The sequence below is a fragment of the Myodes glareolus genome, chromosome 8 (assembly GCF_982192425.1).
Source record: "Myodes glareolus chromosome 8, mMyoGla1.1, whole genome shotgun sequence".
Classification (NCBI taxonomy): Eukaryota; Metazoa; Chordata; class Mammalia; order Rodentia; family Cricetidae; genus Myodes; species Myodes glareolus.
The window spans coordinates 69827115-69850774 of NC_142033.1; the positions used below are offsets into that span (position 1 = coordinate 69827115).

The 23660-nt window shown below is 51.9% G+C and overlaps 1 protein-coding gene across 3 annotated transcripts in view; it reads left to right on the forward strand.

Annotated features, from left to right (window-relative positions):
* Sorcs2 (sortilin related VPS10 domain containing receptor 2) overlaps nt 1-23660 on the forward strand; it is a 378161-nt gene that overhangs the window by 229054 nt on the left and 125447 nt on the right. For all 3 annotated transcript variants that reach the window (XM_087909089.1, XM_087909090.1, XM_087909091.1), the window contains exon 3: nt 7867-7966. In XM_087909089.1, coding sequence (XP_087765215.1) covers nt 7867-7966 — 100 coding nt within the window. The remainder of the gene's footprint in view (nt 1-7866; nt 7967-23660) is intronic.

Sequence of the window (23660 nt, forward strand, 5' to 3'; positions counted from 1 at the left end):
TGTGAAAACAGGGGCTCGTGGTGGGAGGGAAGGGGGAAATGTGCCCCACCAGTGAAATAATTATAGAATATGAAAATGGCTTAATGAAATCATTTTTAAAAAGAGAATGTGTGCAAACACTCAGCAATTAAGCAGCTGATTCACAAATAGCAATTTTCCAACTGTGCTCGCCTTCCGTGTTTCTACTTGCCCGGTTTTAGACCCTGGGTTTTTAATTTTTAATTTGAACGAATGAAGATTAGAATTGTCTCAGCACTACTGAAAATGGGGAAAAAAGAAAAACCATACATCGTTGGACAGTCTGGATACTGAAAGCAAGGAAGTCACCTAAGGGTGTGGCCTGTTGTGGGGAGGGAGATACTCTGTGAGTACTAGTGTCCCCTCCCTGCTCCCTCCTCCTCCTTCACACCCTTCCCGAGGAACCAGACACACTTAATGTCAAGGCTGGTGCATAGACATAAATCCTGTCACAACCACCCCAGCCCTTTTGCAATGGCAAGCTTGACCAGAGAGGGAAGCCTGCTAGCCTAAGCTCACACAGCCTTCACATCTGGCACCCAGAACACCACCACAGAAGCCTGACAAACAGTCAGCTGTGCGCTTGGCTGTTGGACCTTTAGAGGTTCATGGCAACCTCACTGTCACTGGATCCGGCAGCCTTCGACCCAGTGCTGGCTGAAGGGTCCCACCCTGATTGGCCGAGACTGCTTGCTGGGCACCGAGGCAACTTGTCTTCTAGTTCCCAGACTTATCTGAGGCTGTAAATGTCATTCCCTTTCTTTGCCTGCATTCGGGGTCCCCTAGGAGACAGTTCCAGCAAGCAGATAAGCTGAGCTCCATGTGGACACGCTGTGGCATCCCTTCCCTCCTTCTGTCCAGCCCACCCTGACCTGGGGCAGAGGCTGAGCCCAGTGCCACTCATGCTGAGGCCTGAGACCTTAACTCTCAGTGTCACTGCCCGGATGGCAGCTGAAGCATTCTGCATCACGGCTGACCCCTGGCTGCTGCCAGCAGACCTCAGCCAGCCTGGGGAAGGGGTTGGAGGAGCTCCAGACACCCAGGTTCTGTGCTGCCCTGTGTCTGTACGTTCCCTGGCCCTTCAGAGGTCCCAGCAGGGGCTCCACGGTCCTCGGTCCTGAGTGTTCCTGTGACTTGTGCTTTTCTCTCCAGCATCAAAGACTGTCTGGGGGCTGGGGAAACCTCAGGCCTCTTGGGCATTCCATCACCATCCTCTCTGCCTGTCCCTGTGTCATCAGTGAACAGTGGGAACTACAAACAAGAGTCAGAAACCATGGGCATCTAATTTGTGGTCACCCGTGTGAACAGTCCGTGCTCAGTAGCCACAGCTGCCTATGTGAGTTGAACAAATACTCTCCAAACCCATGTCTGCCCAGAACCCCTCAACATAGCTTTACCAGCACAGGGTCTTTATGCTGCTCCAGACCTGTGGTTCAAATCTCATGTGAGAACAGAAGTAGGTACTAGGATGATACAGCCCTGGAGACCTGGAGCCCGCAGGAACTGGAGGCTCTGAGCCCTTGGATTGCGAGAATATGGTAACTGATGTTGAAGCCCCCAGACTGTGGTGGTTTTGAGGCCACCTGGAGACCCTAACCCATCCACCCACTCGCCCTGTCCGTCCTCACTCTTCTTCCTACCCACGTTCCCCACTTCCCAGAGCAGGAATGACCTGGGTTACTTGAGTCCTGCAGTGTGTGTAGCTTTGAAAATATACAATGTTCAGACTGAATGCAGTGGCGTTGATCTGCGATCCCAACACTTGGGAAGGTCAGGGGAAGGTCAGGAGCTCAAGGCTGTTCTCTGCTAACCACAAATCTGAGACCAGCCTGGGCTATGGGACTAAGTGGGGTTCAGTTTCGATTGTTTGGTTTTGTTCTTTGGAGAGAAACACCATGGGTTAAAAACGCGGCTGTGAAACACCAGGCGAAACTACTGTGTTTTCCTCTTGGGAACATGTGACAGTCCCTGTCCCCTCTCAGTCTTATTTTCTCCACCTCCTAACAATGAGGACCGACTGACAAGTGATTCGGGCCATTACCCTGCTTCAGAGTATCATGTGCCTCCCACAGACCAAGTGAAAACCAAGCCAACTTTTCCTGGGATGAGGTCTCCTACCCTGCAGAGGGGCAGGGTCCTCCATCTCTTAAGGTGACCTCTGCCCAAGCAACCCTCTCATTCGCAGGAACCAGAGTGTTCCAAAGAGCAGGTGTTCATGCTTTGTCCTCTTCTGAAAGCAGTCAAGACCAAGGTCACCCAGGTCACTAGCATTGGTCCCTTGAGCTTCTTGGAGTGAATCTCTCTTGGACACCTGTCGTCCTTGGGTGTGTCTGTTTGGTTGAGAAGCGGATGCCCATGGGAATGGTGAGGGTGGGCATGGGCAGAACTGCCCCCTGGGAAGGCACATCCAGGCCAGCCTCCCGTAACAGACTTTATGAGGACCCATCCAACTGCTGCTTTGCTGGAGACTCAGGGCTAGGGCCAGATGACAGTCGCTGAAAGGTGTGAGGTACCCGCAGGTTAAAGACATCAGTCACAGCTTCTGCTCTGCTGGGACCTCAAGAGGCTGCTGACTCCAGCCCTCAGTGTCTCAGAGGAGAACAATGCTGACCCCTTCCAGCAGCTCGGAGCAGTGGGGACTGAGCCCAGGGTGGGACTCCTCCCCAGGATGGGTGAGAAGAAGGTCAAAAGGAGAGGGGTCAAAAGGAGGTAGCCCAGAGCCCAGGGTCACTCCCAACTTGATCCCGTCTCCAGCATGGCCCTGTCCACAGCAAGGGCTGTCCTGACTCCCATCTCAACCTTCTTGAGAGGCACCTTTCTGACCAGTGTCACTTGGCTTCCCTGTCACCTGTGTTGCCTCTGTTCATATTCCAAACCCTAGTTCAGTTCAAGTCACTGTCCGACTGTCCCTCCTGAGGATGGGCCCTGTCTCCCCCAGTCTGAACTCCTGATTCCAACTGTAGCCTCCATGGTCCTTCTGACGCAGCGACATAGTGGCAATGAAAAACCCTGTGCGGTTCGTGCTGGCCCTAGGCACCCTCTAAGTAGACCCCACATGGTCACACAGCTGGTCTGCTGGGACAGAGCTTTCCAGGTGAGGACTCTTCCCTCATAGGCCCCATCCCTTTCTCGGAGGCACTCCTGATGTCATGTGTGTCCAGACATGAAGTCCCAACCCAGCATGTTAGGAATAGGGGCCGTGTGCATTGTACAGAAGGCTCTGGTGGTCACATAGAAAGAGAAAGGACATAGGGACAAAGATGTGGAGAAAATCTAAGCACAAGGATGAGAGAAAGAAGGAAGGCTCCTGCTAAGGGACTCTGGCCACAGAACATTCTAGAAGATGCAAAACTGGCAATCATGAAAAGCTTGGTACTGCTGCAGGACCAGAGGCAGCTGGGTAGCAGGCTGAGCCTGGAGGGTGTTTAGGGCGATGGAGAGACTCTGTTCTCCCTGATGCCACAGTGGTGGTGAATACCTGTCATGTTAAGTCTGTTGGGCCAGCAGGCCCTCATCAGAACAATGACAGTGGCATCTGTGTTGGCTCATTCTTGGGACAAATGTGTCCTCCATGGCAGGGAAGGTAGTGGTAGAGAGGGTGGAGCCAGGGACATGGGCAAACTGAGCTTACCTCATAGTTTTGTGGCGATCTGGAACCTGCAATAAAATGAAGTCTATTAACTAAAACTAGGAGTAGGTGAAATTAATTTCAGCGATGATTTTAATTAACTCAATATATCCAGAATATTAGTATGTCAATATGTAATCTACATAAAACTGACAATGAGGTGTTTTACATTCTTTCTGGGCCCTGAGCCTTTGAAATCAGCGTTTCGAAGTGTTTCTGCCTTTTGGCCAGATGAACCACGTTCCAAGTGCTGTGGCCTCAAGTGGCCAGCGACTGTTGCATTGTAAAGTGGATCCAGCCCCTTGCTGCCCCTCCCCCAATCCACTCTGATCGCTCCAGACCTGACGGCTCCCCAAAGCTCACTCCTGCCCATCAGCTGCTGTGTGCTGTGCCTGTGATAGCCCTACACATACTCCAGACCCAGCTCACACGCCCACTCCATGACAACAGAATGGCATTACTCAGATGCTAATCCTGGGACCTGTACAAAGGTTTCCTCACTCGGTGGAAGCGACTTGGCACATGGAACTGAGGATCCCTGGAGGTGACACTTGTGCTTTGAGTCATGGGGACCAAGAGAGGAGGAATTTTGTTCGAAAGTGGTTGATGTCTGGATAGACGCAGACCCTGGGGACAGGTTTCAAAGACAGAAGCAGGCCACAAGTCCTGCATTGGAAGGAGCCTCCAGCGGTTCTCTACCTTCCTAGTGCTGTGACCCTTTAATAATTGTTCCTCATGTTGTGGTGACCCCCAACCATAAAATTATTTTGTTGCTATTTCATAACTGTAATTTTGCTATTCTTATGAATCATAATTTAAATATCTGATACTCAACACCCAACGGGGTCGCAACCCACAGGTTAAGAATCACTGCTCTAGCAGGTGACATGGGCAAGAACATACTGTCTCTCAGACCCCGAAGGAGACCAACACCTCTGTTTTAGCCGCAGGAGCCCCATTTCTGACTTCTCTGAACCAGCAAGCACAGGACTGGCAGGCCCTCGTGAGAAAGGCTGTGTGCTGCATTGTGCGCCTCCCCGACTCTAAGCCTTTACCCTGCCCAGGAGCGTCTCAAGGCACATGGACAGGAAGGGCCTGACAGGGCAGGGAGACTCTGGATGGAAGGTGGGGTTGAAGGGGTCGGCAGGTCAGGCTGGGTGAGGTGACTGGGGTCTGAAGGGCAGCTGGGGACTGTGGTGTCCTTGTTAACATGCCCTCAGCATTTCCCAGGTCCCTTGGATCTTCAGCTCCATTGCTGCCTCCTTGTCTCCCCCACCCAACTCTTCGTTTTTCTGTCTGACTCTTCCACCCTCTCCTCTATCTCTAACTCAGGTATCTTTCTTTGTGTCTCTGCCCTCTCTGTGCCTCTGTTCCTCCTAATTTGTCTCAGTGTCTTCTCTTTTCTCTCTGTCCTCAGTCCCTTTCTCTCCTCCATTGCTTCCCTATCTGTCTGTCTGTCTGTTGTCAATATTTCCCTCCCTTACACATGTGTCTCTGTCTGTGCTCCCCTCTCCCTTTGGATACCACATCTGTGTCCTGAGGCTGCTGTACAATGTTAAGGAACTGAAAAGGACTCCTCTACAGTTCTGGAAGTTCCAGCCTGAGAAAAGGGGGCATCTTGGCACTATTTCCTTTTGGGGAGCTGATGGGGAATCTGTTTCCATTTCCTTCTGCTCCTGGGGGCTGTAGCCCTCCAGCCGTTGTTTCTGTCTCCATGTGACCCCTCTAGTATGGCCTTGGCTTATCTTGAAGACATTTGTGAAAGCTATGTTTCACTCATGGTTTTGGTCAATGTCTTGTCAAAACTACTGGCCAACCAGGGGCAGGTGCTTTTTCCTCCTCTTCCCTCAGATCTCTGTGTGTCTCTCTGTCCGCGCCTGTCTTTGGCCCAGTGATCTCACTACTCCTGGGTCTCCCTGGTTTCTGCATTGCTATTCCTCTTCCGGTGTGGTTGCATTTTGCTACTTTCCTTCGCATGTGCCTCCCTCCCTCCCTTGACAGGTGTCCTGGACCACAGTGGTGGTCATTGGATGCTACTCTCCGAGGCTGTCCCACAACCACAGGTGTCCTGGAGTTCTCAGCTTCGGGAAGCTTCTGTAGTGAAGAGGACAGAAAAGAAGCTGTACTGGTGGACTGGGGCTGAGGCGGTGGGTAGCAGGAGGGAAGGTGTGGGCTGTGAGGGGCTGGGGGGCAGGCTCAGGTCTTGGAAAGGGCAGCCAGGGAAGACCCAGCTGCACTAGGCTGCCGGCTCTGAGCTTATAAACAACCGTTGTTTCTACGGGGCTCTGGGCCGTGTGGATCGATTTCTACTAATGGGGCCTCTCACTTCCCCTCACCAATGAAAATCAATTCTCTGCGGTTTGGAGAGCAAATGTGCCTGATTAGACAGCAGGCGCACGGTGGCATCTTTGTTCTCTTGCCCTAGTCCTCCTAGGGAGGCAGGAAGAAACCGGACCCCAGATGGTCCCCAGGGACCCTACCCCTGCTGGGCAATCCTGAGGGTCGGACGATGGGGAACTGGGCTGTCTCTCGTATGGGACCTTGTGACCCTGAGGTTTATAAAGGACACTGGGGACCTGTGGCCACCAAGCCAGTGATGGGGCGGGGGTGGGGGAGGAGCGAGCTCTACAGGAACAGTGAGCACAGACTGGTAGGGGATTGAATGCTGGCTTCCAGGGGGTGGAGTATTTATTTACACTAAAGGGGCTCGGGCTCTCACTTGAGCCCCAGAGCAAGAAGCCCTGGCTTCCTCCAGCCTCCCTGCAGTCCAAGAGGAGGGCAGATGCTGCTGATGCCACACAGCAAATACAGGAGGCAGGCAGCATCACAGCCAGGAGTCAAGCCCAGGTATCAGGTGATGCTGAGCTCTTAGGCAGAAGCATTGACCGAAGCCAGAGCCCCCGTCCAGCCCAACTCCCCCAGTGAGTGCACTCGACACAGTCTGCAGTTCCCACATATTTTAGGTGAATCTTTACTATTTTTAATCTGTGTGTAGGTGTGTATCTGCGTGTGGGTATGCGCTCATGCATGCAGATGCCCGAGAAAGACAGAAACCTCGGATTCCCCAGAATTAGAGTTATATACGGGAGCTGCGAACCAAACGCAGATCCTCTGAAAGAGCAGCAAGGGCTCTTAGCTGCTGAGCTGTCTCTCCAGCCCCAGTTCCCACATGTTTGAATGGGTTGTCATAGGAAGCCATTGTGACTTCCACTTCAGTGCAGAGGTGGTTCTGTGGTCTGATGTATCATGAATAACAGCACAGGCCTTAGCATCTCTCCCTCCTGTTTTCAGTGGCCTTGGGCTTCAGTGCTCAGAGAGCTTTTGGGACGTTCTGCCGGCTTCCCCTCACTCTGAGACGGAGGAAAGGGGCCAGGATGGGAGGACGTAATAGAGGTGGTGTGGAGTTATTGACCTGTTCTCTCACGATGAGCTCACTGGGACAGCTCCTGGTGGCCCAGGTCCTGGGATCTCATTCCCAGCAGGTACCAAGCTTCTCCCTGCTGTCCTGTGGTTCTGTGCTCAAGGCAGGGGTCAGCCTGAGCCTGGATGCTCCTGGTGAAGCTGAGCATTCAGAGAAGGCAATGGAGGAGCAGATGAAAGCATTGGGGTCTCAGCTCAGTCAGTGACTGAATGGGCTGTGACTTGGCGTCAGATAGACCGGTGTTTGAACCCCGAGTCTGCTGCTTATCAGCTGAGTGGTCCCTCATGCAAGACACTGTCCCCTTGATGCCTAGCGCTCATCTTTGAGGTGAACAAAATGGAATAGATCCTCAGGGTTTTGTGGAGCATCGTAGAGATGAAAGGATCAAGAAGTTCTGACTCCTGAGTTGGGCGGCAGTGGAGCACGTCTTTAATCCCAGCACTCAGGAGGCAGAGGCAGGTGAAACTCTGAGTTCAAGGCCAACCTGGCCTACAAAGTGAGTTCTAGGACAGTCAGGGCTACACATAGAAACCCTGTCTCTATTCCCCCACTCCCGCCAAAAAAATAAAGTTCTGACTTCTGGTTCTCACTCCAGACCTGGGCTGTAGACCTGCGCGAACCTGCTGTCTGCAGGGGAGCCCAGGCTCCTCACTTGCACTTGGAGTGCAGACATGCTTCCCCTAGGAGGATGAAGAGGACAGCAGTGGGTGTCTCAGTTCTGCCTGTGCTGAAATACCATGGTGCTGGAAAGCCTCCCCCTGGGGGACATGTGTTGACAATTGTCTTTCTGTTCCCATAGGTCCTCAGATTTTGGGACAACCTACACCAAGCTTACTCTCCAGCCTGGTGTCACCACTGTCATCGACAACTTCTATATTTGCCCAGCCAACAAGAGAAAGGTACGTGCATACCATCACCGGATGGCCAACCCTTGGCATCTGGCTCTCCATGACTGCCTGTTCCGCTGGTCTGGTTCTGTTCTGGGATCGTGGTCTGTCATGAAGCATTTGTCCCTCAACTCTTGTTACTTTGGTTCATTTTGATGAGTGTGTTTGAAGCCATCAACTGGGCCTTTGGAGGAGAGCCTGCCTTCTTATCTAGGGCACATTCATCTTCTCCTGTCCTGGAGGCAACCTCCAGCAGGCGGGCAGAGAGGAGAACCAGTGAGCTGGCGGCTGAATCAGATCCATCTGGCTCAGAGTCCTGGCGGCAGCTCTGAGGCTCTTCTCAAGGGTGGCATCTCGCGGGGGTTGGTTTGGTTCCATCTCAGAGCATTGTTTGCTGTCCCTTGGTCTTAGTTTCTAGTTCCTTCTTCCTGTTTAGATGTAGAAAAGGAAAGAACATGGGCAATGCCTCCTGGGTGTGTACGGTTATATCTTGGCCCACCTGGAGACCCTAGTATGAAGTCAGAATCCTGGACTCAATCGAGAGAAGTAGTCTGAAGTCACAGCGAACTCAGGCAGAGCAGAGTTCAAATCCTGATTCACTTCTCTGTGCTTTAGGTCCCCACAGAGAAATGGGTGTAGCCCGCATCTCACACAGAGACTCGAGTGAGTCCTGCATGGTGCTCCCTACAAGATCAATATCTGGGTCCCAGGGGTACTTGGTTGGTGGTAAAAGAGAAGTCCCAGCAGTTCGCTACTGGACACAGGCCGAGCTGCTCCCAACTTGAAGGCCAAGGCTCATAAGATGAGAGGGGACAGAAATGGAGTTTATTGAAGGCCTTGCCTTGAGAAGACAGGGTGCTCCCATCCTCACATTTCCATGTTGGGAGACTCACATGTTACAAGTCAGCTTTTAAAGGGACGGGGAGAGATGCTGGGTGGTACCTTCACCCATCCCATGGCTGTCATGCTGTCCCCACTCCCAGTGCCCCCACCCCACATTCTGACCAGACTTTGCCATCAACCCTGGCCTCCTGCAGGGCTTGTGTGCTTTGTGTTAGCGGATATGCAGATTAAGGCATAAGGAGGTCATACTTCTGCAGGCCAACAGATGTTTCAGGTTCTGAAAATCTAAAGAAATGGCGTTTAGAAAGTAATCTCCTAATCACATAGCCATGACTTTCTTTCTTTCATTTGATTCTGGATGAAAGGAGGGGAAACACTAGTTCTGCCAAGGGCCAACCCCTGAGGTGCATCCCTAGTAGAGCCTGGGGCCTGTGTTTGAGCATCCCACAGAGGGCGTGGAAGCACAGAATGGTGCTGTTGTAGGAGTGCGCCGTGAACTCTGGTGGCTGTAGTTCCAGCAAGGATTCAGGGGCTCAGAGAGACAGTGGAGCCTGACCTGAGCATACCCACTGCAGGTCGGGTATGTGGGAGGACAGGAGCCTGCAGAGTGCTCCCTGGATTGCAGCAGAGGTCGGGTATGTGGGGGGACAGGAGTCTGCAGAGCCCTCCCTGGACTGCAGCAGAGGTTGGGTATGTGGGGGGACAGGAGCCTGCAGAGCCCTCCCTGGACTGCAGTGGAGGACGGGTATGTGGGAGGACAGGAGCCTGCAGAGCCCTCCCTGGACTGCAGCGGAACTCAGCTGTTTGCTTTTTTGTAAGATTTAGGTTTAATTTTGTTTCAGTGTACAAGTTTTTACCTACTTGTATATATGTGTGCCATGTGTATACCTGGTACCCACGAAGGCCATAAGATGACATCAGATCCCTTGGGACTGTAGTTACAGGTGATGAGAAGCCGCCACATGAGTGTGTGGAACTGAACTCAGGTCTTCTGCAAGAGGAGCCAGAGCTCCTGACTCCAGCCCCTCCATTGCTTTTGAATGGGGCGCCATCTTCCCTGCTAGAATAGGACATCTGGCTTTGGATCTTCCTCTCCTTGACTTCTGCTACTGTGAAAGCTTTCTCCTGGACAGGATGGGAATAGATCTGGGAAAGCTACTGCGGAAGACCAGGGGACCCTTGTCTTGGGGCTTTGGCAGATAAGGAGCAGGTGGGTGGGTTGGTTTTAGCTTTCCCTGCCTCTTCTTAGACCCCTCCCTCATGCTTCATACAGGCAATCTCACTCCTTCCTCAACTGTCCAAACAGTGAGGCATTGCTACCACAGTTCCTCGGGTAGAGACCTGGAAGGGAAGGTCAGAGTCACTTCCCCACACACCTCCTACTAGGAGACCTGGGTCCAAAATGGCCTCTCGTGTCTAAGCTAAGGGGACAGGATGTTGTCCACACTCAGGGCAGCTGTGGGGCCTCTACCTGTCAGGAACCGAGTGCATGGAAGGATCAGGGAAGACCCTTTGTCTCACTGCCTGCCGCGTGTCCTTCCTGCAGTCTGGTTCCCATTCAGAATTCTTGGCTTCTGCAGACCTCCGAGATGGGAGATGGGGCAGTGAGACATTTGCAGTTTCAAAAGGGCACAACAATCAGCCCTGCTAGGGATGTGTGGTATGATCACTCCCTGCATCCATGCTGACTCAGCCCAGCCCAGCCCAATTCAGTTCCATGTTGCCAGGAGGCAAGAAAATAGCAAGTCTTTGCCTTATTCCAGGCTCAGTCTGGTGGCTGTTGGCTTGTGCTATCTGGTGTATCCATGTTCCACTCTGGACCCCATTTTCCCCCTGTGTAAGTGAGGAGTGCAAATTGAAGACTGTACAAAGCCCCATGAGTTCTGTTCTCCTGGCCTCTGCTGGCCTTTCAGAAACCCATGGACAGAACACCCACTGGGGAAACAATCCCCACTTGGCTCTGTCCACACCTCAGCCATCTAAGACCTCTGCAGGAGGCAGCTGGGTCTCCATGCTCCTCCTTGTAGGCTCCAGCAGTCCACTCATAGATCAGGCAAAGGTCTGACTGGACACCGAGCTGAACCCTGGTGCTGCGGACGGAATACTTTGCCCAGGCCAGATACAGGCTGGGGATCTGATGTGACCCCATCCTTTACTGGGTCTGGGAAGCTTCGTGGATAGCTAGGACCTTCTAGAACCTTTGAGAACCCAAAGGGGCCTGAGAAAGCCTGGAGCCCATACAGCATGCTTGTGAGAAGATTAAGAAAAGACACCAAAGTGAATGCCAATGCTCCATCTGCCCCTGCCCCCACATTGCTGTGATGTGGGGTGGTAAGGCCCTCTCTTCCAGGGCCCCTATGTGAGGCACTCTCTGTTGTAGGGTCATGGGTAGCTCTGCTGCAAAGTGGGAATCCAATTAGGAAGCCATTTCGTAGCCATTACAGACAGAGCGGTTCTTTTTTGGCTTCTTGGGAGACCACTTTGTGAGCTGTCTTCAGAACGAGCTCTCTTTGATTTTTGTCTTGCCTGCGGTGGAATCAGAGTGTGGCCCCAGGCATGACTTTCGGCCACCTCAGACATAACTCTTGCCCATGACTCTCCCTTCCGAGCTGCCCTGGTTCCCACACTGGCTGTATGTGGCAAACACATCTCCGAATGGTCCCCAAGAGGGCTGGGGTATGGAGAACTGTGAAGGTCTGGTCCTGGGGAGATGCCTAGTGAGAAAGGCTTTTAAGTCTCATGCTTTGCATTAAAAATTCATGGGAATTGTCATCGTGTACAAGGTATCTATGTTGGATTGCATGCTGAAATGTCACACATATCTTGTCACCAAGAAAATCCTTGAGGAATGGATGGCCTGAGAAAATACTGATTCCCGGGTCCCCTGTCCACTCTACTGAGGCCCTCCCTGTGACTTGTGGCCAGAGTATGTCAGTCTTTTTCTTCACTCATCTCCTTTCCCCGCCCCCACCCCCCACCGCGAGGGTCATGAGAAGCCACCTGCCAGCCTTACAAGATGGGGAACAAGTGGATCAAACCACAACCCTGCATCTGGGAAGCTGGCTTCATTGGCAAGAGCCAGTACCTGCATTTTGCAGGCAAGCCACTGGTGACAGGGAAGGCAGGGGCCCCTAGGACTCAGTTGCCAGTCAGGCTGCTGTGTGCAACCTTGCACGCATGTGTCCTGGCAGACCCCCTAGGCCAGGGTTCCTGCAGTCTTATGTTTTACAGGGGAGAGGGAGAGGCCCAGGTGGGTCAACAGACTTCCATGAGTCCTCACAAGTAATGCCTCAGCCCCAGATGCCCCGTCAAACTTCATCTTCACAGGAGCCCAAACAGCGGGAGGAGACACATGCAGAGGTTCAGAACCAGAGTTACATATTAGCCACTGACAGCAGCTTGGATCCCAGGTCTGTGGGTCCCCTGGGATGACGTCATAAGGGATCTTCCAGCTCTCCTGATATCAGCTCTGCCCCTGCCCCCAGCCCCTGCCTGTGGATTCCCCTGGACCCTTTGGAGCTGTGTGCTGCTCTTGCTGGACTGCCTGTATGGGTCTGCCTGCCACCTTTACTGGCTTTCCCCACACTGCTAGCTTCTTTGCTAGTCTGTCTTTCCTCTCTCCCTATCTTCCCCTAAGTAATCGTGAATCCACAGTGCTGAGCCCAGCTCTGCCTTGTTCCTGCTCCACCACAGCATAAGCCTTGGCTCTGCCCAGCTCACAGAGGCCCTCATGATAATCCAGGTTCCCCTCTCCTCTCTTTTCTGGAGTGGGCCAGAGCAGTGTGTAATCTAAGATCAGCTCCGGCTCCATGGCTATGGCAGTGCAGGCTTAGTTCTGTGTTCAGAGAATACCAAGGACAGCCCAACTCCTCCAGCCACTCCAGTCCAATCAGAACACAGCAGCCTGGTGGCTCTCTCTGACACTGTGGAGGGTTTGAGGATCCCAGGTCCCATCTCAGTCCAGACTTAACTCAGATTGTCCCAGCAGTAGGTGGGGTCCTTTTTTCTTCCCACACTGAAGTACGTGCCTCGCTGTATTCTCTGCTGCTTTGAGGTCGGTCCTTCTAAGTTTCCTACTTTCTGCCCTGGGCCTAACATCTGATCAAGAATGTGGCCCAAGGAAAGAAGGCCTGAAGGATGTGAGGGGCTATTTGAGGGCTTGGATCCCAGGCTCTGTGCTTCCTAGCTCTCAGCTTCTGCTTACAGGCTACCACATGTGGGTCATGATATTAACTCATCTCCGTATTTCCTGTGTATCATAGACAATGATGTATGGCTTCATAGCGCAGTACCTGGCACTGGCAGCTGAAATCCTCAGCACCATGGGCACTGACAGGTGTCAGTGACCCATCCTCCAGGGTTGCTTTAAGATTCTGAGTCTGTGTGTGTAACTCGGAAGGGGTCAAATCCCTACTGTGCATCCTGTCTCACCGTGGCCGACACCGGGCTGAAACTTCAGCCATCCTCTGCGTCACCAGCAGAACCACTGACTCCCTGTGGACCAGAAATGATCTGAGATGCACATTTAACTTCATGTGCATGTTTAGACTGGGCTATGGCAATCCTGGTACATGATATCTGTGTCTTTTCATGACGTCAAGGATGACCCTACCACGGCATACTTACATATGGCTTGGCAGCCAGAACTCATATTCAGTATCTCAATATGCCTCAACATGTATCAGGAGCATGAAAAGCTGTGTGTGTGTGTGTGTGTGTGTGTGTGCGTGTGTGTGTGTGTGTGCGCGTGCGTGTGTTGGGGAGTCTCAAGCATCTCTCAAGTTTTGTGCTTCTTAATGAGCAGGTGGGATGATCATTTTCCCTGGGAAAATGGCTGTGTGAGTCTCAGAGAGCATAGAGAGACCTCAGTGTTGCTGCACATCTGCAAATCAAGGTCATTCTCAATGATTCTTTCCATCAAGGTGTCATGAAGGAGCAGATCCCTGCCTTCAGGGCTCCCTGGCCAGCCCATACAGGGCACCTCCCCATCACCTTTCTGCTCCTATTCCTATGGAGTCACCACCGTCTTCCAGGCTTGTCTGTGCTCTCATCTACAGCATTCCTCCCCTGGTCCACAGCTGGATCAGAGACCGGATGCCCCATCTGTATCCAGGACTGGAGGAGTGGCAGGGTGGCAGGGTGACAGGGTAAAGGAGCAGGAAGGGACAACTTCTCCGTGAGGCATCCTGGCATGGTGTCTGGGTGTGCAACACATGATGTATTGACAGAATCTACAGTGGCTGTGCACAAGAGGAAAGGGTAGCCAGAGAAGACATGTCCTCTTTGATACCAGTGTTCTTAACTGAGTGACCAGAGACACCAGCAGTGAGGCAGGGTCCCTGGATGCCATACTTGGAGCCATGTGCCTATGGTGATTTGTCAGCCCTTGCCTGTCCCTGCGGAGGATGCCCCTACCCCTCCATACTGAAGGTGAGGAATTGCCTTGGCAGAGATGCAGCCTGGGAGCTGCTATCAGGCCTTGAGATAGAAGTTAGAAAAGAAACGCAACAGAAAAGGTATGAAAATCCTTCATAGGGATGACTTATGATCAGAGTAAGGCTGAGGGGAGGGGCTGTCATGGACACCATAGTGGGACAGGCCCAGAGAAGAGCCTCAGAGAAACTCCCAAACAAAGGGGATACCTGACTTTTCTAAGTTTGGGGGAGGCTGGTGGAAAGTTTTGCACTGTTGTGATTTAGCTGGGGCCAAGCCTGTGTGACAGAGGAGCACAGAGGTTCTAGGTACTGGATAGGCCCATTAATTACTATCTGTAAAAACTACGACACTATGTGGCTTTTTATTTTTCTGTTAGAGAGAGACAAAGAGAGAGAGAGAGAGACAGAGAGAGAGATTGGGGGTGGTTCTTAGAGCCACTGGCATCTTAAAGAGGCAGTTTCATGGTCTGGTCTGTCGGCTTGATCATGGCAGCCCCTGATGATGATGAAGCCAGGCAGCTTGGTCCTCAGAACCATGGTCAATACTGCTGGTGCTCAGATCTGCAGCCAGAAGACTGGGGCTCCCAAGGCTTAGTGGACTGATGAAGGCTTGTCATCTGGGATCTGGGGATCCCCCCTCTGCGCATATCAATGTCCTTCTTCTACTCCACCCTTCTGACAGCCTAGGGTGGGTGGAAGCAGGCACTGCCGGGTCATGAGACCTAGCCTAGCATCCCTCCTCATCCTGTGGGTCCAGACTTTCATAAGTATGGGGAGACTGAACCTCTTTCTATGGGAATGTGGCCAGCAAGGACACAGAGAATAGAGGTCCCAGTGCCTTGCCTTGTATAGTCAGAGTTTGAGGGTCTTGGAGGTCAGACTCAAGAACAGATAATACCACAGACTCAGGAAGCTTCTGCATGGGGGAGTGAAGGGATCTTGCAATTGGTGTGGTTTTTATGGAAGTCCTTTGATTGGAGTATAGGACTGGAGGGACAGCAAGAACCAGGGAGAGGCATCTAGGCATCTATTTATCCAACTACCCATTCAACCATCTTTCTGTCTGTCCGTCTGTCCATCCACTCAGCCAGTGCCCATCCCATTACCAATGGTGCTGTTTCTAATCCCTGTGAGTCTGACCTTGGTAGACAGGGCCATGTCTAAGAGGGTCCCGGTTCAAATGATGTCCTGTCAAAGAGGGGGTGCCAATCCCTGAAATGAGGTGCCTTTGAGGAGGTAACTTGAAGGCCTCAGAATGGAACTCGGAGAGTCCACCACTCAGAATGTCTGGGAGATGGGGGAAGAACTGTGTGTTCGCTGTTGGGCCCGTTTTCTGGGTGGGCTCCCTGGGGGTACCAGCCCGGGATAAGCCTCTTCAGATCTTTCCCCATTTGATCCTGAGCTCTGTCAAGCCTTAGCATCAAAGAGGAGGCAGTGGCCCCAGTGTGACTCCCCTGCTGTAGGGAGCAGGACTAGCATGGATCTGAACACTCCAGCTCTCTGAACAAAACTGGGACCCCTGGGTCATCCCTGTTGGCCTCTGGCCTCTCTGGACTTGTTTCATGAGAAAGTTCAAGCTTGCAGAGCCTTTTTGTTCCAGAATGGTGGGGAGCCAGTGAGAGAAGTCAGAGCACAGGACCCTGGTGAGAGTTCTATCAATCTTCCCTGCCAAATGACAAGGCTCCCTTCATAGCCAGGCACCTCTCCTGCCCAAGGAACGCCAACTCAGTGGGCTGCCTGTATACAAAGATTTTATTTCAGAAACAGTGAACCCCTTGCAATGCCAGCCTAATGCATAAGGAATCACTCCATCTGAAAGCCATTAGGATACCGCTGGAGAGAGGCCAAGAGCCCAGGCTTCTCAGAGATACCTCCAGTGCCTTTCACCTCAGGAGCTGGTCCAAGGCAGATAAGGCTCAATTCCATCTCTGAAGATGCATAGACTCCCATACCCCAAAGTGAGGGTGAGCAGAATGGAAATGGCCTCAGGGCAGCCACTCATGCCACAGTATACCTTCTTCTTCTTTCTCAAGGACTCCACAGCCAGGAGGACCTACTGCGTGACAGGAGCTCAGGTCAGCATGGTGACTCCTTGTCTGTCTATTTCTCATGACTACAGGGAATACTGAGACTTCAGGAGGACCCAGCAATGACAGAGGCTGCACACACAGGCAAAGCAGTATCCTTGAGATGCTAACCAGGGCCATGCTGTCAGGCTCCTAGGAGACTCGTGGCTGCCCAAGGTCCCTGACCAGCAAGGATTGGGAACTGAGTGGATTTGCGTTCATGTGCTCTGGAGCCCAAACGCTTCTTTCTCTATAGCCTCGGATGATAGTCATTTTGTCCTGGGATGCCCTGTCTTTGGAGCCGGGCCTTTTTCACACCACCCATGTATACTGAAGGCTTTGTGACACTGTCATCAGGGACAGACCTCTGTTAGCTCGAGCCGTCACTGGGTACCATAGACTCACTGAATTAAACAGCAATGCCCATTACTTCCTGTCTTAGAGGCTGCACATCCGAGATCCAATGCCAGCATGGATAAATTCTAGGGTCAGCTCTCTCAGATTGCAGGTCCTATTGTCTGTGTCCTCACATAGGAAAAGGTATATCCAGATTTAGGCCTCTTCTCATAAGAAAGAGTCCTGGTCCCTTTTACGATGACTGCACTCCCACGTCCTAGTTACCTTGCAAAGGCTCACACTCCAGATGCCATCACCTGGGGTCAGGGGTCCAGCATGTGACAAAGCTGGGGAAGAGCTTGCTTTCAATACCCTGAAGGCTGCTGGGTCCTCTCTCTCTCCTCCCTCATGACCATGGAGATAAGATGTCACCATTTCAGTGGTGGCTCAGAGACGCTCAGAACTTGGCCTTGGTCACCAATCTGACAGAAGGCAGAGCAGTCTTGAGTAGGGTTCTGGCATCTTTCTTTGTCCTGCCATTTATCCAGGCAGCTGAGAGGACCCAGCAAGGTGACCGTATTGCACAGCGGGGAAGGCCAGCAGCTTTATCCCGTATAGCCACATCTAGTGCATTTCCTGCACCTGGCCTTACTGAAGATGAAAATTCCTGAAAGAGCATGCGGATGATCTTCCTTTCCGGGACTGATCCCCATCCCCACAGCTGTCTTTGCTCCCAGGCTAGCCCTCACTCTCATGGGTGATGTCCATACCCACGGCTGATCCCCATTCCCTCTTCTGATCCTTGCTCCCATTGCCTATCCCTCCCCTGATCCCCATTCTCATGCTGATTCCCGGTTCCCTCGGCTGATCCTCATTTTCATGGCTGATACCTAATCCCATGAAACCCTGCTCAGTTTCTGTTAAACGAGAAATGGGACTCCAGGACACATCATCTGATAAGCTGTGTTTGCTGCAGCCTCGGTTTCATCCTTTTCCATGTCTATCGGAAACAGTCGCAAATATTGTTTTTATCCCTTGTGTATTGGGGCCTCTCCTGAAGCTTAAAGGATTTCTGTTTGGTAAAAATAGCTGTAATTTGCAAATGGGCTCCACACTGGGTATCCCTAGGCAGGTGAGAATACCCTGGATAGCTGGGGGAGGGACTCCAGCCTCTGCTTTTTATTTGCAGCACCTTCTGTCTGTTTTCCCAGCTCCTGACTCCCAAGGCTGCTAAACCAAATCTGTCCCATGCTTGTCTGTCAAAGATGGTCTTCTCTGAGCCTTTGCGACATGAATGACACCACATCCACACAAGGGCGCAGAGCCCATGGCTCCCTGCGTCCCACATCCTGCCCCTTCCCTGCCCTCATGACTTCAGCAGCCTTCTCTGGGTCACCCTGGCACTCCCTCTGCTTACAGAACCCAGCTCTGCCTGGAGCACTCTTCATCCCTGGCACATGCTTGGAGCCTTGGTTCTGGCTTTGAGGTCCATGTTTTCTAGCCTGGGCCTGCTCACCTTCCCACCTCAGCATGTAGAGCTGCCCGTTGTGCCCACTGCCAACTGACTGCAGAAGCGAGCCCACTCACAGAGCCTTTGCTCAGGCCCCACTTCCCTCCCTCAGTTCTCCAAGGCCCACCTCCCTTCCCTAACACCAGCTAAGCTCAGGACCCCGACATGAACCCTTCCGCCCTTCCCCTATCACAGCCTAGCAGCAAAGGTGCCCCTGTGTGGTGCGCTAGAGCCATCCTCTGCACCGCGAGGAAACACCCACGGGAAGAGCAGCATTTCTTTAGCCATTCCCTCCAGCTTCCAGCCCTATGCCCGAAAAATGCCTAGAACAAGTGACTGTGTGGTGAACAAACCGATTTTAAAAAGTCCCTGGTGAAATTTAACGTAAGAACACAGCACCTACTTGTGGCTGTTTACTTCTGGCCAGTGCCTGGGCTTCTGCTCTGTATCATTCATGCCCTGCTTCCTCCATCCAGAACACAATTGTCACATTCTTTTCAGAAGCAAAGGGAATTCTCTTCCTACAAGTAATCCGTGATCAGAATTGCTGGCTAAAAGATGGGATGGTGTCGCCAGAAAAGTGGTGAGTGGGCACTCAATGACCATGCGTCTATCACCACATGGGGAAACATGTCCCCCTCTCCATGGTTCTTCATCTATCCGTCTCATGGGGTGTAGGATAGAGGAGGAGATAAAGCCAGAGCGGAGGCTCTCTGACCACCTTTCTTGTCTATTAGCCATGCACATGGGCTGACTCTAGGAGCCTCCGGTGCTGTTGATGGATGACACAGGCCTCTGGGGAGCTCATCCTTGGTCCTGTCTCTATGCACTGTGGAGTATGAGTGACGTCCCATCTCCCAGAGATGTACACATCCGATTCCCAGAGTCTCAGATTTTTCACCTTATGTGCCAACCCAGACTTTGAGGATGGGATCAAATTGAGGATTGCAGGACAAGGACACCACCTCCCCTGGATTGTCCAAGACCCCCAGTGTCACCACAAGATCCTTGAGGAGAAAGGCAGGGGTTTAGATACAGATTGAAGATGCTGTGTTGTGGCTCTGATGGTGAAGGAAGGACGTGCGGCCAAGGAAAGCTGGCACCTGTAGACAAGACTGACCCTCCACACTCCCGGTCATCTCCTGAGCAGGTCAGGGGGTCACTAGGGCTGGGAGTAGGATAAGGACACTCCACAGCATTCCCAGCTCTGTAGAACCAAACCACAGTCCTTCAGGGGCCTCCTCTGGAGAAGGGTACCAAGGGAGGACATTGGTGGGAAACTCTTAGGGGAAAGGACCTGTTGCCCTACCAAATCATCATAGGCCTGGCAGCTCCAAACATCATGGGTTTCATTGCCCTGCATGTCTGCGAATCAAGTTTCAAGTGTGTCTTCTGAGTCGAGAGCCAGGGCCAGCAGGGGCCATAACTGCCGCAGGGTGGAGCTGCCTGCTCCCTACCTGCCAAGGGGCTACGAACCAGCTCCACCTCTGCTTTCGCGTAGGTCTTCGTTTAGATCATGCCATTTCTAAGACAGGCTCAGGTGGCTTGCCCTCGTCTTTCCTGGCCAGGGTGTGTTTCGAGATGACCTCTGTGCTCCTAGAAGTTTCAGTGGTGTCTTGATTGTTTTCCACCATCCATGGTAGAATATGCTAGAACTGGTAAACACAAGCAAGGTGACTTTGTTATTGTGGCTTTGCGGCACAGTGCCCCTGCCTCCCAACCCTTCCAGAGGAGTCTTGCCTTATTTGTCAGCTGGGACTCCCTGGGGCTTTCCTTCCAGTTTGATCCAGTGGACATCTGCCTGCCTTTGTGCTACTGGACATGTTGGGTCCAGCCAAAGGTCTGGATACTGAAAAAAAAAATCACAGCCCAGAAGGAAGGTAGAGGAGACAATAGGCAGTCTTCACATAGGTTTGTGCCTGAGCATTGGATAGAGGCCCCTCAGCTGGCACATGCGGAGGAGCCTTGACCCAGTGACAAAGAGCTGGCTGCGGTGGAAATGGTTCTGTGCATCCCATGCTTGCTTGCTGTCCTGCTGCAGAGCTAGGTCTGCTCAACCGTCAGGAATTTGGTGTTCGATGCTCACGACTGCATCACCTCAGGGCCTTTGCACCTGAGCAGTAACAGTGTGTTAGTCCCGATCCCCATCACATGGTCTTTTGTGACTCTGAATAATTGATTGGCACCTGCTGGGTCAGGGCTATTCATGAAAGGAGACTGGTTCACAAAGGATTGGGTGTATGAATAAATTATAATGTACAGATAATACCACCGTGTAATTACTGGGGTATAGGAGAGCAGTTACACGGCTAATTATGCCTCGTCACTGTGCCGCTGGCTCTGTACATTGTGGAGTCTGAAATGGCTACAGGCACAGAAAAACTACTCTCCACGTGGGTCATAAACAGGAACTCAAGGACACGGCTGCGGCATGAATTCTAATCGTCATGTAATTAGAGAGCAATTAAATAGCTATTTGTCCCATATAAATTAGCCATTAGCCGTCCTCTGTGTCCTGCTGTACTTTTAATAAGGTGTGGTGTCTCCCTCACTGACAGGAAAGTAAATACCCTGAGCTGAGGAGGAGACCCACTGGGGATGGGGTGGGCGAGCCGCTGGAGTTCCTGGCCAGGGGTCTTTGTGGTTTCTGACCTTGGCACTGATGGGCTAGTTTTCTGTCTGTGGCTAGAAGATAAATACCTTAGGATGGTGTCTTTGTCCTCCAGACACTGGCACATTTAGTGAACCAAATGGTGATGCTGGGACCCTGTTACTCTTGAGCTCTTTGAGAGAAATCTGGTTTCTCTTATATATCTGTGCCATCCACTGCTCCTCAGCTCCCTGACGACCTATATTTGTATCTGTATCTGTATCTGTATCTGTATCTGTATCTGTATCTGTATCTGTATCTGTATCTGTATCTGTATCTGTATCTGTATCTATTATACAAAGAGAGAGAGAGGCTGTGAAGGCAGAGCACCCACCAGATAACCACAGAAAACAAAGACAGACCTAAAGGAGTAGAGCCCTCCTGCTCCCTCCCCTCCCTATGTGACAAGGAGCCTGGGCACCCTGTTCACCTTAGAGGCTCTACAGTGCCACCCAGTGGTGGCCACTCCCTCTAGTGCACCTGCTCCAAGGCAGCAGGAAGGTTTGCCTCACACACACCTGCCAACCCCTCTCTGAACACGAAGTCCGTGTTCATACCATCTCAATGGCAGGAGCAGAGGCAGAAAGAGGAGTGGGGTGGGAACAGGATAGAGATGAAAAACAGCTGGGGGAGGGGGTGGGCGTGAGAGCCGGGAAAAGGTGAAAGACCGCACTGAGCCACTGTGGATGCATGGGGGCAGGATGTATGGGGTAAACAAAACAGGTGAGGTGTGGAGGTTGAGCTGAGGGAGCTCCTGGGGATAGGAGGGGAGTGAGGATGGAAGGTGTCCTGTATAGAAAGATGACCAAACACCAGCCTGGGAGCCCCTGCATCTCTGGGTGGGTGTTGGATGCCTTCGGGGAGGAGAGCAGGAGACACAGCCATTGCTAAGTTGTTCTTAGTGTTCCGATTTTTTTCTTTAATTATGAGGTACAAATAATTTATCATTTTCTTCAAAAAATAAAAAGGATGTAGTTATCTGTCAAAGACAAAAATATGTTTTCAGTATTGAACTTCAAAACAGAAAAAATGCTTTTCAAAGCTAACAGACACAGAAGAGTCTGAACTTATGATTTTATACCCAACTAAACTGTCCTTGTACGTTAGACTACTGCCATCTATAAAAAACAGAAGATAATAAATTAGTAAGATAGTAAACTAGACACACCAGGAATGGTATGTAAGGCAAGATATCTTGAAAAATATCTGCTGCAGAGGGACAGATGAGGCTCCACATGGGTAAGGCAGAAGCAATTAGCAGTGTACAGTGGGGACAGGGAACAAGTGGCTCCCACATATAACTGAATGGGTGGGAAACTGCTATCTGTGCCAAAATATTTTCCTGGGAAGGAAAATTCCTGGGAAGGAAAATGTATCAATGAGGATGTAATGTGGAGAAGAGAGAGGCAGAGGGAGGAGGGCTGTCAGAAAGGCCACTCCCTTCTTATATTGGGCCCAGGGAGAAGCTTTCCTTGAGAAGTAGTAATAGCCTTGCTGTACAGTCAGGATGTTTGGCACCCACGCAAGTGAAAAGGAAGAAAGACGCACGGGAGAGGGCACAAGCAGAAGGGAACTGCTGGCAGTCAGAACACGCGGAAACTCAGCCACATGAGATGGGGGAGATCCCAGACGACCAGGTGGCCTTACCATAGGTGCAGGTACTGACCTTGGCTTTGCATCCTGTCAGGGAGGGAGGGCGGGCTGAGAGAGAATGGGGCGAGGGAAGAGACAGCATCTGCTTCCCATCTTTCCCAGGGGCACACTCTGGAGGCTGGAGGTTGTCTATTGTGGACCTGGTAAGCCTACAAGGTAGGGAAGTCAATGTCAACTGGCTGATGACATTATGGTTCCGGAGGTTATGATTAGGACCCCACTGTGTCATCTCCATGGTGAGCCCCTTGGCTCTACCTCAGCTTCCACCCCAGTCAAGAACACTTTCCCAGGAGCTGGCTCTGGTGCTAGCTAATCCACTATAAAGATACTCACACTCAGTAACAACTTAAAGAAAAGTGTGTGTGTGCATGTGCGTGTGCGTGTGTCTGGCCACATGTGCTGTGGCATGTGTGGTGATCAGAGGCTAGCTCTGGAAGTCAATTCTCTCCTCCCACTTTTACACGAGCTCCGGGGTCCAACTCAGGCTGCCAGGCTTGTACAGCAAGTGCCTTTACCCCTTGAGTCATCTTGCTGCCTGCAGCAGCCACGTTTGAAGTGACTGAGGTCAGATGTTCAGTGTATTTGAAGGGAGAGAGATGAAAAAGATATCCTTGTGCTCAAGATGCTGCTTGGGGCCTGGCAAGATGTACGGGGGTTTGCAAAATAACATAAATGCTGCCTTTGAAACTCTTGGAGTGCAGGAGCCCAGAGCCAGGCTATTCCCCGAGATAGCCACTGTATGAGTCAGCTCCTGAGAGGAGAGTGGAAAGCAGTTGCTTGGCCAGACCGTGCCAGTAGACGCTGTGGCTCAAGGTGAGTGGTAGGAAGGGACCTTACGCTGGGTTCACCAGAAGATGCTTAGGAGCTAAGGCTGCCAGTGGGTGGGACTAGGTGCTACCACTCAGGTGTGAGTGTGCAGCCATCCTCGCAGGTATGGTCCGTATCTGGGTCTGCAGCTCAGGCCAGGTCTTTGCTTGCACAAAGAACGAAACACGGCTGAGGTGCTCAGTGAGGTGTTTTGCTCTAGCCAGCCATGAAAAGTTCTGAAATACCCATCAACAAATGACCTCTAAAGCCCCTGCAGACTGAGCACTTGCCGTTTAAAAGTGATGGTGATTGCATGAGACGGACCACTCGAGAACCCCAGCCCTGTGCGTGTGGCACTGTTAAACTGTCATTTTAATGGCCACTTTCCCAGGGAGCAGTTAGGTGC